The 13715-nt window shown below is 51.1% G+C and overlaps 1 protein-coding gene across 2 annotated transcripts in view; it reads left to right on the top strand.

Moving 5' to 3' along the window:
- The window catches only part of EPHX1 (epoxide hydrolase 1), a 35666-nt gene that overhangs the window by 7037 nt on the left and 14914 nt on the right, over nt 1-13715 (top strand). For both annotated transcript variants that reach the window (XM_058533615.1, XM_058533614.1), the window contains exons 2-3: nt 10962-11149; nt 13411-13591. In XM_058533615.1, the coding sequence (XP_058389598.1) occupies nt 10967-11149; nt 13411-13591 (364 nt within the window). In that variant the 5' untranslated portion in view covers nt 10962-10966. The remainder of the gene's footprint in view (nt 1-10961; nt 11150-13410; nt 13592-13715) is intronic.

Genomic DNA, 13715 nt, shown 5'->3' with positions numbered 1-13715 from the left:
GTTTTTGGCTTGGCATTTGGAAGGTGGGTAGTGCCAGCCACAGTGAGAGGGAACCCCGAAAGAAGACGAAGTTTAGGGGGATAAGTGCAATTTCAGATGCACCAGAGGGGGTTTCGAGACATGAGGAATAATCAGGTTGGCAGCTGGGTGTACGGGTCTGGAGCTCAGAGGAGGCCTGGGTTAGAGCCACGCACGTGCCTGTCATCTGTACAGAGGGGCAGCAGGAGCCACGTTCACGGAAAGCATGGCCCCGTTTGGACACCGGTTCTCTGGCAGCCCGGCCAGCTTCCCTGACCTAGTCTCACATTTCTGCCAGCCCCGGGCCTTCAGATGCCTGTGGGTTTCCGGATTAACCTCTGTCCCCGAGACTTCTTGGCCATGAGAAAGTCACACCAAGATGTCCCAGCCTTGGCTGCTTGAGCACATCCGTGCAGCTCTGGTGTTGTGAGCGCGTCTGACTCACCTCTGAAGTGGAATCACATGGTCTGTCACCCCTAAGGGTTTTCATCTTTTAAAAATGAATAATTATTTTGTTTTTGAGCAGATAGTACGTGCATTGGTAAAAAATGATTTTTTTCTAGGTGCAAACACTTATGGAGTGGAAGCTTATTCCCTCCTTGCAGGCGGCCACTGTTGCCAGCGTCTGGGTGAACTCCCAGGGCCAGTCTTCAACAGGGCGTGTGTGTCCCTCAGTCCACACGAAAGGCACCTGATAATTCTGCACACTTCTCTGCAGCCTGCCTTTTTCACCATACATCGTAGAGATCTCTCCAGAGCAGCATATAGATTTACCTCTTTTTTTCGCCTTCTGCATAGTATTCACTGTATGACTATGTCACAGCTTACTTTACCAGTCCCCAGTTGAGGAGCATTAAGATTGTTTCCAATCTTCCGCTTTTACCAAAAGAAAAAAAAAAAAAGCTGCCATGGATATTCTTGTACAAAGGACATTTTACCTAAATGTAGTATTTTGGGGAGATAAACTCCTGGAACTCGAATTGCAGGATTAAAGGCCATCTGTAATTCACAATTGGCAGCTGTTATGAAATTGCTTTTCATCCGGTTTTTTATTTAAAGAAGCCGGCTGAATACTTGGAGCCAAGTGGGACACCCTTTTCTGTCCTCAGGAGGGATGGCGCCACCCTTGACAACACGTCTTCGAGGGGCCACACACTGCCTTGTGTCTGCCCTCTGAGAACATACTTTTTCTGTGATTGGGACGGCAGGAAAATGTTTATTTATTATATAAACGTTTCAGAGATAGACCATTACTGTGGCACTGGAAGTTCTGAAGACTGAGTGTTTGTTCTTGAGAGTCTGTCCACTGGGGGACTTGATATATTTTCTTTTCCCCCTGACTTTCTCAATTAGTTAGGATTACGTTTGGCTTTATATAATAGACAACACAAAATAACAGTGGCTTAAACAATATAGAAGTGTATTCCCCTGTCATACAAAGGAAGTTTGGGAGTAAATAGTCCAGGGCTGGGGGGCTGGCTCCATGGTGAATCCAAGCTCCTTCTGTCTTTCTCCATCATCATTCTAGCACTGACTTCCATCCTCGAGCTCACTTTATGTCCAAAACGGCTTCCAGAGTCCAGCCATCATGTCTATGTCCCGGGAAGCATGAAGAGGAAGCGGAAGGGCAGAAGGTGCATGCTTCCTGGCTAAGTCAGGGCTCTTTACATCATCTTCCACACACACGCAGGACCCATGTACTCTTCTGTAGGTTGTACACTGGACAACCTTAGAGGATGCCATTCACATCGTCAGCATCATGGATTTGTATTTTTATTTATAAGCCCTTCCTGGCAGATGGCAATGAGGCATCTTGTAACAAAAGCACTATATTAGGTTAATTTCCGGACAGTATTTTGAGGAATGGGTGTGTTTTCCTAATTCACACCAAGGTGCTGTCTGGACCGCAGATGGCTCTGTCTCAGATACACTTCACAGCTCTTTGTCAGCCCTGAACCACTCTGCCATTCTGAGCGCCAAGGGGTGCCAAGAAATGTAGTGTTTAGCTGGGCTTCTCCAACTAAAATAAAAATCCCACTGCCAAGAAAGAAGGGGAAAACATAGCTGGCAGCCTGCCCCGCTATCTCAGTCTGACGGCATGTTTGCTGAGAGGCCAGCTCACTAAGGGCAGCGGAGGTGGGGGGTTGAGTTTTGAGTAATCTCCTGTCCAGGTCACCTCTTTGTCACACAACCATGAAATGCTTGCATCCCCCAGTCTATTTCCTTACCTCGCTCTTCTCGGCATGTAATTTACAGAGGGGTCATCTGAATTGCAAACACGATTTCTAAGTTAAAACTCCTGGATGAAATAACAATTTATAAAAGAAATGAGGTAGGGACACCTTTCAGCTAATACAGAAATAAATGGAATGACCGCACTTCGAAGTTCAAAATCATCAACTCTTACCCTGAACGTGGATGTAGAGTTCTTGTGGTTCTTCGCCTACACCGTGCACTTTCTTCCTGCCATCCCTTTGCACGTGCTCTCCTTTCTCCCTGGATTTGTCCCCATGCCACTATTATTTTCCAACTGGTAAACTCCTATTCATCCTTAAAAACCCTGCTCAGTGACCTCTTCTCTGTGAAACCTCTGTGGCACACTTAACCACTCCTACTTTTGCAGACTTCTCTTCCATCTGTGCACATATATCATTGTATCTATCACTAGAAGGGTCTTATTGTTCATCTGTTTGTCCTACTAGAGCAGGAGCTCCTGCAGGTACAGGGCTGTGTCTTATTCCCCATGCCTGCAAAGGGGAATAAGACTTGGGCTCCTAGTCAAATTCAGCTTCTGCTGAACCACCCTCTGGTCCAAAAGCAAATTTTTACTTGCTTTTCCAAGGCACCAATCCAAATCTCTTATTTACTTTAAAAAACAAATGACTTCTTGATACTTTCCAGATCAAATCCAAATTACAGAAAAAGAGTTTACTTGAGCTTTTACTATCAATCTCAAAATAAATCGTATGTTTTACAACTTGTATTTTTGTCCCAAGCATAACGGAAATATTACGTTCATTTAAATTATTAGACTGATGTTCCTTTTAACAGTCCTGGAGAACAAAGGGCCTACCCTATTTGACCTCCTATTTTTAAAATTGTCCTTTGTGAGTCAGACCCAAAAAGACAAAAGGAAACTAATAAATTGCTCTAGTAGCATCATTTGTCACTTTCAAATAGTTTACATTTAGTCAACCTTTTAAAGGTGAAAGTCATCATATTATTCAGCTAGCTTCTTCAACTTGAACTCATTCTTGATTTTTTTTCAAGTTTCATAAATGCATGCACAGAACTTGACCTCCCTGCAGAATTTGGGGAATTCCGCTTTATATAATCACATTTCTTATCAGAGTAATCAATTATAGTGCCTCAGGTTTCCGTCTAAGCACAGCCTCTTATAACGAAATGACCACTGTCCTCCAGTGATTGTGTTTTAGAAAAAAATCAGGCTTTACAACAAAAACTACATTTTCCCGGGGCTGGCCTGGTGGTGTAGTGGTTAAGTTTGTGGGCTCTGCTTGGGTAGCCTGGGGTTCACAGGTTCAGATCTGGGTACGGACATACACACCGCTCATCAAGCCATGCTGTGGCAGCATCCCACATACAAAATAGAGGAAGATAGGCACAGATGTTAGCTCAGGGCCAATCTTCCTCACCAAAAAAACCCCAAAAAACAAGAAACTATATTTTCCTTACTAGGCAAGCTAATCATTTTTTTAGGAAGGGTACTGTGGCTCCAAGAAAAAATACTTTCATTCAGATAGCCTTCCCCTCCCCACCCAACTGTCCTAGCAAAGTATTTTGTCACTATTTTGGAAAAGTGCATTACAAAACAACCTAATTGGATACAATGTATTTCTAGAACTTTTAGGGTAGATCAGTTAAGCTCTTACTTCAGGTGCTGGTATGACAAAGAAGGCACCCTCGTTTTGTATTACATCTGAATTTTTCATAGTGTCTCCTAAACGGTGATGCTTTGATGTGGTTAGAATGTTTTCTACACCAGCGGGAGCTCACCACACAGAAGAGATAAATATAGCTGTCCTTGGAAGCGTGAAGGCTCAGCAAACAGAATTGGGCAGCAGATTGTAACTTCTCGGATCAAATAAAAAAGAGGAGCTGAGACTGTCCTAAGGACATGTCTTGCAAAACGCTGATAGCTAAAGCTGTACATCACCTTGTGCTGTCCTTCGTCCTCTCAAGCCATGTCCTTGGTGAGGGCACACGGGGAGGACAGTGGACGCCCTTGGACCACAGATGCCACGCCATGCACTTTTTTGCTTCCAGCCTGTTTGTGCACATACGCTGCGGCTGGGCCCAGGGGCGTGGGCTAAATAATCTAACAGGGACAGGGGTTCCTCTGGGGTCTCTTCCGGGCCGGAGATTCCGCGCAGTAATAAGGGGTTTAGGGGAAGAGAGAGGAACACACACTGGTGGAGCACGTGCTTTGAGCCAGGCCATCCTCACAGCCTGTGAGGTCAGCAAACGGGCTGAAAGGGGGGGCGGGGTTCGGAATGCGGCCATCTGGTGGTGTAGTCCTTGAGACGCCAGATCATCCCTTTTCCTTGTCACCAGTGATGGATACCAGCCTGGGGCTCCTTCCTGGAGTCCCTGAGAAAACTTAAAGAACAAAGTTACTGCCTTATGGCTATAGGGAGGTCTGTGTATATGACAAGGTGCAGAAAGCAGCAGAGCGTGCGTATTGCTCAGAAGCAGGTGCGGACTTATCCAGCCTACGTGCAAACTAAAGCATTGCACACTCAGAAAAGGGGCGCCTTGTGGGTCAGGGTCATTTATAGCTCCAACACGGTTCCCTTCTACCAGGTGGCTTCCTGTAGGCTGACTTGTGCTAACCTGTGACTATGTATCTATCATAGCTATCTCATCAGCACTAACATCTCTAGGCCTGTTATCTCGATTCCAGTTCTGATGGCACCCTGCACACACCTACTTCCACCTTAAGGGGCCTGTCTTGCTTGAGTCCACTGGCAGGACAGCTTCGGGTGTGTGGTTGCACGACATCGAGCGCCTCTGTGTGCAGGGCGCTGTGCTCGGGGCGGCGGGGAGAGGGAAGAAATAGAAGATTGCATTTTAGCTGGAGGAGGGGAAGGATGGGAAGGAAACCCATCCTGCGGGGAAGGTGACTTGGAAGCGACAGCAGCCTTGCCTCGGCTTCTTGCGGAGCTCTCAGAAGCCCTCTGCCCTGGCCGTCCCAGTACGTGCCGGGAAGCCAGCAGCCTTCTGTGGGCCGGTGGAGGCCGTGGGAGCAGTGGGGAGACCCTCAGGCCCGAGCTACCCAGTAGCCCGTGGTGACCCTGAGCGGAGTCATTTGACCTCCCTAAGCCTCAGCACCCCCTCAGCCCGCTCTGTCATGATGGGCTTGGCTATGACAGTATTCAGTTCTGGGGTTTATCGGCCACCTTTTCTAAAGAAGGCATGGTGGGGATTTAGGGCTGAGAAGGACATACTTCCTGTCATTGAGAAGCGCACAGTTTCACCGTACAGAAAAATCCTCCCCAAGCAACAAAGCATAAGGAGTTGAGGTGATCTGCGGAGGGTGCAGAGCATGGGCTGTGGCGTCTGGCTGCCTGCACTAGAATCCTGCTGTTTGATCTTGCACAAGGTACTCAACCTTAGTCTTCTCATCTGTAAAATGGGAATGTCGTGGGGCTTCAGTGAGTTAAATGACACAAAGTGCTCAGAGCAGTGTCCGAGGAAGCCCTCCCCGACCTTGCCTGATACCCTCGGACAGAGGGCCCCCAGGAGGGAGAGGGCACTGGGGCGGGTTGAGGGGAGGGTGTGAAGACCCGCTGCTGGCGGGGCAAGAGGAGAGGCTTGGCTGCCTCCTGAAGACGGAGGAGCAGGGTTTTGACAGGGGAAATGCAGGGTGTCCTAGGATTTGGAGAAACTGCCTAGTGTGGCTTCAGGCTCCAGAGTGGGGGCGCCTCGTGTGTCTGGCTACGAGTTTAGACTGTAGCTTGCAGGTTGTGAGAAGGAGGGGTTATGGAATTTCTCTGGTGCCCCTCCCAGGAAAAGAGAGTTAGTGAAATGTGAGAGCGGGGCTGCTGAGATTTTCACAGGCCCGGGGGAGAGGGCGGGGGGGAAGCAGGCTGCCCTGGAGCTGCAACGCACTTCAATTTCTGGTGGGATCTTGGACACCACGGATGCAGAGTCGTGGGTCCACCCTTCCCCAGAGGGTCATAACCAGCTTGGGTGTCCAGTTTTCTGCGTGGGACCACCCCACCAGGACGGCTCTGGGAGTCCCTGCTGACCTGTTACCTCGGAGATGGTGTTTTCTCTCTGCCTTTCCTCTTGATCCTGCAGAAGGGCCACAGTTGCTCTCACCTCGGGCCTGGGTGTTCACTCAACAGCTCTTGGTGGGATCCCTGCATCTGCCACGACCAGGCCAGGTGCTCACTGGGGTGCCTTAGGGAGCAAGACAGACAACCTGGCCTTCTCGGAGTTTATAATCCAGTGCAGAGCAGGGGTTCTCAAAGTGTGGTCCCCACACCAGCAGCAGCAGCACCTGGGAACTTGTTAGAAATGCAAATTCCAGGGCCTCCCCCAGACTCCTTGAGTCAGAAAGTCCATTGAACAAGCTCCCGGGTGATTCTGACACATCCTAAAGAGGAACCACTGCTCGACAGGGTGCGTTCTCAACCGAGGGCAGCTTTCCCCCCAGGGAACATTTGGCCATGTCTGGAGACGTGTTTGGAGACTGGGGGAGAGGGGTATTACTGGCCTCTAGTGCGTAGAGGCGAGGGATGCTACTGAACACCCTTTAATGCACAGGACAACCCTCACAGCAAAGAATTATTGGGTCCAAAACATCAGTTGTGCCAAGGTTAGTGAGAAACCTGCTTAGTGCCGCTACAGGAAGGGCGACTAGTGATTCTTCTCTCCATTTACTCCAGACGTGTCGCTCCGCGGCCACATGACCTGGGGTGAGTCACTTCCCCCTCTGGCCTGTTTCCCCAGCTATGAAGTGAAGAGGTTGGACTCAAGGCTGCTGAATTCCTTTGCAGCTTGGATGTTCAGTGGCTCCAACCTAGCCACTGGTTGGCCCCGTGGCGGTGGGGCTGATGCAGCTCTTCTCTTGCCCCCAGGTGCCACCTGGCCGAGAGAGGCCATGGAGAGGTGGGCTCCTCATCTGCCTGGTGCCACCTCCTCCCCACTCCAGGCCGCTGCTGCCAGAGTCCAGCTGGCCTTGGGTTTCCCGGGGAACAATCATTCTCCCCATTGTTGGTGATGTTTGCTTCTACTGGCCCCACGCAAAGGAGCCGGCCCTGGGGAGGAAAGGGAGCCACCAGCTGGCTCCTCACCCTCGCCTGCTTCCTCCAGGGAGCTGTGGCGCCCTCTCTCCTGAGTCTCCAGCCTCAGTTTCCCCTACTCTAAAGAGAGCAGCAGCCCTGGCGAGGGAGCTCCAGAGGCCTGAGGGCAGCTGCGGCACCCTGGACGCCGGCCTGCTGGAGCCTGGCACTTCCCAGACCTTCCAGGCCCCCAGCGGTGGGCAACTCAGTTCTCACTCTCAGGCCAGGAGCCTGGGATGGAGTCTGGGCACAGAGTTAGGACCAATGGCCGACTCATTGACCCACCACCTCCTCCCTCGTTGAACCGCAGCTCCTCTGGGCCAGGAAGGGGAAGGTCTTGTTCATTATTATTTCAGTTTTTGGAAAAGATGTGCAAGCCTGGGAGACACGCTGGGGCCGACGTGCAGCCGTGGCTCTGTGATCTGGGGTCCCCGAGAGCAGGTATGAAGGCTCGAGGCTGAAAACAGGTGCAGAGGGGAGACGAGCTGGGGGAGCTGGGCTGCAGCGTGCCCAACGGCAGACAGGGAACGAATGCTTTGGCTACAAATTCTAATCCTCACAGTTGTGGTGTGATTGGGGCAAGACCCTTGCCGGCTCTGATTCTCGCCTCAAATAGGTGAAAAGGAAAGTCAAGTTCAATGAATTTTGGCTCCTGAGTGGATGGATTTGCACGTACCACAGTTTATCACATCCCTGTCCCTCCGGGCTAACCTTGAACACCTTACTTCCTGTGCAGTTAAGACCCGCTGTTAAATAAAGGGAGGGCGCTAGGTGGCAGATTAACAGTTCGGTAAAGCCTGCTTTGTAATCTGAGATCAGTGGCTCGCAAGCGCCGTCCTTGACCCAAGTACTAATATTCTTATCTTAATTAGCATGCAGATAAAAGGACTTTAAAACCTCTCCCTGAATCTGTTACTTTGCCCTGGGCCGTGCCAGCGTGGGCCGTCATGATGCCCCTTGTCCTGGTTCTGGGGGTTTCGACGGGGTCCTTGGACACTGATCATTTCAACATACCGTCTCTGGTCAGCGGAGTTCATTCTGCCGCTTAAGTGCCAGGGGAGGTAACGGCACTGCGCACACAACAGATCTGCTGAGTTGGAATGACCCAGCAGTTGTAAAAAGGCAGTGGGGGCGGTGGGTGCCTCCTAGGGTGTCGCTGTGTGCAGGGCTCCACAGCTCTGCCTCCCGAGCAGGTGATCCAAGGGGGAAGCCATGGAACCCACGTGGGCAGGTGAAAGCACTGGAATCATTCTGCACAGAAAGAGGAAATTTGGGCATTTATATCCGAGGGAAGTGACAGCGGTGCTCATGGCCTCTCTGTGCTGAGGTCACGGAAGGAGAGTGGTTTGTAAAGTTCACCTGGGAGGTTGGAGAGGTGGACCCCTCTTTGCTGTTCTTTACGATTGCAGCCCCTTGACAACATTGCGCAAAATTTGTCTTATTTGCTTCCACTGTGTACAGTGATTGCGCAAATATTGGCAGAGTGCCTTGCTGTGTCAGGTGTTATGCTCGGCACTGGGGTCAGGGCAGGACTGGGACAGACACAGTCCTTGCCTGCCTGAGCTCCAGATCATTGCTATGTGACCCCTGCCAGGTGAACTTCATCCACCTACTCCTGCTGCTGGAGGCAGCTCTGCGTCTGCCTTCCGCCTCGTCCCACACGCTCGCCACATGCCCTACAGTGCAGCTGTCCCTCGCCTTGTTTTAACTATAGGAGTGCTGGTCCCAGCCACCCACCTGATCCCACCCACCCACACGTAGAGGGCCAGGCACTCTTGGTGCTTGGGGTTGAAAGATGGAAGGCGGGACCTGTCTTCAGGCTGGGATAGAGCCCACGCCGACACACCACGGGCTACATCTCAGCTGGGATGGCAGAGGCCTGCTCTCTGGCACGGCTTAGACTTCCAGTACACGTGGAGTGAATGAGACCTTGAACCACTTTAGATTTCGTAACCCAAAGGGGGAGAGGGAAGTTCAGGGCTGGACAGGCAGGGTCCAATTCCCAGGGAGAATGCTGCCGTGGATTCCAAGTGCGCCAGTGACCTGAGAGGTGGGCTTGGAAAGCTGTCGCAGTAATCTAAATGCAAGTGATAGGGGCTCTGGTTCAGAGGAGGGGGCTGGGCACGGAGGGGGCTGAATGTGAGCGGCATCAGGACTTGGGGAGGGACACGTGTGAAGGAAGAATCAGAGATGGCTCCAGGAACTGAGTGTGGGAGCTGAGAGGTCGGTGGGGTCACTGATAGGAACCGGGCATTAGATTTCCACTGTGCTGCAGGAAGGGGAGGGAGCCCATGCCAATGGATGTCTGTCTGGAAGCTTCATTAAGGACCACTGTGGACGAGTATTTCAAGAAATGGCCCCCCGTGGCCCAATTCTCAGTTTAGAGGGGCAGCTCTTGGCAGGAGCAAACCTCAGGGCCTCAGCAAGCTCCCAGCGGGGTCCTGTAGCGAATAGAGGACACGCGAGTGTGGGTTTCCTAGTGGGGTCCTCCTCTTGCCTCAGTTTCCAAGACACAGTCAGGGCTGGGGCTGGGGAGTGGCTCTGCCGAGTCATCATCTGAAACAGGATCATGTCTCCTGCAGTTGAGTCCTAACTCCACTGCGTCCAGCAGAACCTCCGCTGGCTCTGGTGTGAGGGCTGTGTCCACGTTCACGCGTGTTTCTGGGAACTTGAACCTTCTGTGGGTTACTTCTCTGGGAATGTGGAAGATTAGGAGCCAGACAACCCTGCTGGGCCGGTGTCCGCCTGGTATTGGTTTGCAGGAGCTGAGCTCTTCTTTTTTCCCTTTCTGAGGAAAAAGACACAGGAGTCAGACAAATGGGGATTGACACAGCTGAGTTTATGTGAAATGTAATAGGTGAATCTATAGAGACAGAATGGGGTCAGTGATTGCTTAGGGCCTGGGGTGGGGTGGGGGGCAGTAAGGGGGTGATAGCTGAAGGAGTTTCTCTTTGTGGTAATGAAAATGTTCTAAAATTATGTTTGCACAAGTCTGTGGATATACTAAAAATCATTGGGTTGTACACTTTAAATGGGTGAATTATATCTCAATAAAGCTGCTTAAAAAAACCCAGCTGAGATGTGTGGCCGTGTTTGAGCTGCCTAACACTCTTCCCCCATCCCCTAGAGTTGAACTTGACCTTCAGACTTCCCCCTTGCCCTTGTTTACATCCTGAGGACAGGCTCTTCTCAGAGAGAGACGGCAGGGGGCTGAGCCTCAGTCCCATGCCCTCTCCTGAGCCCACCACTCAGAGAAGTCGCTGCTTGTCTCGTAGGGGAGGGAGTCGTGAGGGTGGAGAGAGGCTTCTCAGAAGCTTCTGGAGCAGACCCCTCAGAGAAACGTGAGGCCTCAGGAATGCAGCCCCCAACACCAGGGCTGTGCAGAAGCCAACCCAGGATTATATTTTCCCAATCTGATTAATGAATTTCATAGCTCAGTAGGATTATGAGTGACTTTTGTCTCTTTTTCTGTTTTCCAATTTTTCTATACTATGCTTATGTTCCTTTTTTAGGTCAAAAGTACATAAAATCTGGGATTGGGTGGGAGAGAAGTTGGAGGTTTGGCATCTCTGGCCAGGCGTCAAGGTCCGGCCGGGTGGCCTCTGTTGCTGATGGCTTCTCCCCACTCTGCAGGAATCATGTGGCTGGAAATTTTCCTCGCCTCGGTGCTGGGCTATGTCATCTACTGGTTCGTCGCCAAGGACAAGGAGGAAACTTTGCCACTTGAAGATGGGTGGTGGGGGCCTGGGGTGAGGCCCACGGCCCGGGAGGATGAGAGCATCCGCCCTTTCAAGGTGGAAACATCAGATGAGCAGATCAACGTAAGGCTCCTTTTTCTAAGCAGAGGTGGGGCGTGGCTGGGGGCGGCGGCCCTTCTGTGGTTTCTCTGGGGCTGGGTTTGGGCCTTAGGCTGGGGCCGGGGAGGGGGCGGGGCTTGGAAAGGGGCCCCTCTTGGGAGTGTTGTTTAGTCTACTCTTCTCCCAGGTGCACCTGGGCAGGTGCAGATTGCTCCAGAGAGGTGTGCTGAGCTCAGTCACTCTGCCCACCTGTCCCTTCTGCTCCTTCCCTCCTCTGCCTCCTCCTTTCCCCTACCCAAGGCCCAGCAGTGCCCAGGCGGGAGAAGGGGTGCTGGCTGGACCCAGTTACGTGCATCAAAGGTCACAGGAAACAGCTGTTTTGCCTCCTTTATGCCTCACCTGAAACCTTGTGCCCCACCTGAGCTTGAAGGAGAAAACAAGCGGGTTCTGGTCAGGGCTGTGGCGGCATAAAATGCTGGAGCACAGAGAACCTGCAGCTGGCCCAGTGCTGGTTAAGCACCTACTGTGTGTCAGCCACTCATGGTCACACTCGGTCCCTGCAGTAATTCTGTTGGCTGAGGTCTGTTGTTCCATCTTACAGATGCAGAAACTGAAGCTCAGAGAGGTAAAGCCATTTGTCCAAGGTGACCGAGATAATAAGCAGAAGGGTTTGGACTCAGAGCTGTCTAACTCCTAAGCCACTGCCCCCTCCTCCGCGTAGGGCTGGAGTCAGGAAGGATGTGACCAATGGGGTGGGCTGATCTGACAGCTAGGCTTGAGCTGGGCCAGGAGGGTGGGAGGGAGCTGGGATGTCCCCACCCATTCTCGCTTTATTCTGTGGGTATTTGAGCACCTACTGTGTGCAGGCACAGGGCTGGATGCTTGGAAGAAGAGAGAGATCCTGTCCTCGAATAGCTCACAGTCCAGTAGCTGAGAAAAGAAATGTGCACAGAGAAAAGTTAACTAAAAGGTTAATAGAGGTAAATGCCATAAGAAGTAGCAAGAGGGCCGGCCCTGTGGCTTAGCGGTTAGGTGCGTGCGCTCCGCTGCTGGCGGCCGGGGTTCGGATCCCGGGCGCGCACCGACGCACTGCTTCTCTGGCCATGCTGGGGCCGCGTCCCGCATGCAGCAACTACAAGGATGTGCAACTGTGACATTCAGCTGTCTGCTGGGGCTTTGGGGAAACAAAAAAGGAGGAGGATTGGCAATAGATGTTGGCTCGGAGCTGGTCTTCCTCGGCAAAAAGAGGAATATTAGCAGGGATGTTGGCTCAGGGCTGACCTTCCTCCCAAAAAAAAAAAAAAAAAAAGTAGCAAGAAAAAAGTCATGAAGGTTCCGAGGAGGATGGGATTAAAAAACAGAAACTAGGCTGCACCCCAGAGAAACTAGGCTGTGGCTCCCGAGGATAACTCCTTTCTAGGGTTCTTAGACTTGGGTCTAAGATTTCTGAAATCTGTTTGGGGTGATGGAGGTGCCTGGGAGGAAACCCTGGGAAGGGTAACACTTGAGAGTGTCTGTGAGCCGACTTGAACTTACCCCGCCTGGGCTGGTCTCATAGCCTGATGCACACCCATTAGACTTGCACCCTCTCTCCTGGTCTGTAATTTTTATCCCAAACGAATTATAATGTATCATTGAGTCAGCGGGACAAATCCACCCAGCCACCTGTTTTTGTACCTCCCCCATGCTAAGAATAGTTCTTACATCTTTAAATGGTTGAAAAAATCAAGATAAGAATAATTTTTCATGATGTGAAAATTATATGGCATTCAAATTTCAGTGTCCATAGATAAGGTTTTATTGGAAGACAGCCACGTGCATTCGTCCGTGTATTGTCTGTGGCTGCTTCCACACTACCAGGACAGAATGGAGTAGTTGTAGCTGGAAAAGTCCAAAATATTTACCATCCGGCCCTTTCCAGAAAGTTTGCCAGCTCCTGCTATATAGAAGGCTAGGTAAATTAAAGATGCGTATGGTGTATTGTTCATACATTTAAAAACCAAGAGATGAGAAGTGAACGTGAAATTGAAAGTGAAGAACACATATGTTCTGGAAACAGTCACTCTTGTGGGAAGCCAGGAGGTCTCCTCTGGAATAAACTTGACAGCCCAGAGTGCGAGTCCATAGACCAATGGCCTCCTCACCTCCCATGAAACTTTGCCTTGCCTCTTCTCTAGCTCTGTGTCTTGTGGCTGCAGGGGGTGCTCTGTCTTCTGGAAACAAACTTTCTCTTGTGCTCTGCCCCACCCACCCCTGTCTCCTTGGGGTCTTGCGTTTTGCTCCAGGACTTACACCAGAGGATCGAGAAGGCCCGGTTAACCCCACCGCTGGAGGACAGTCGCTTTCACTATGGTTTCAACTCCAACTATCTGAAGAAAGTCATCTCCTACTGGCGGAATGATTTTGACTGGAAGAAGCAGGTGGAGATCCTCAACAGATACCCTCACTTCAAGACTCGGATTGAAGGTATGTTTCCAAAACACTGGCCAGAAGTGGTCGTCTGTCGCAGGAACGGCCTTAGACGCCGGACGCGACTTCAACAAAACTGAGGAGGCCCAGAATCTAATTTTTAGGTGATTGAAATGTATTT

The sequence above is a fragment of the Diceros bicornis genome, chromosome 38, assembly GCF_020826845.1.
Source record: "Diceros bicornis minor isolate mBicDic1 chromosome 38, mDicBic1.mat.cur, whole genome shotgun sequence".
Taxonomy (NCBI): domain Eukaryota; kingdom Metazoa; phylum Chordata; class Mammalia; order Perissodactyla; family Rhinocerotidae; genus Diceros; species Diceros bicornis.
Note: the sequence above shows the minus strand (reverse complement) of the source record. Positions and strands in the feature narration are given on the sequence as shown.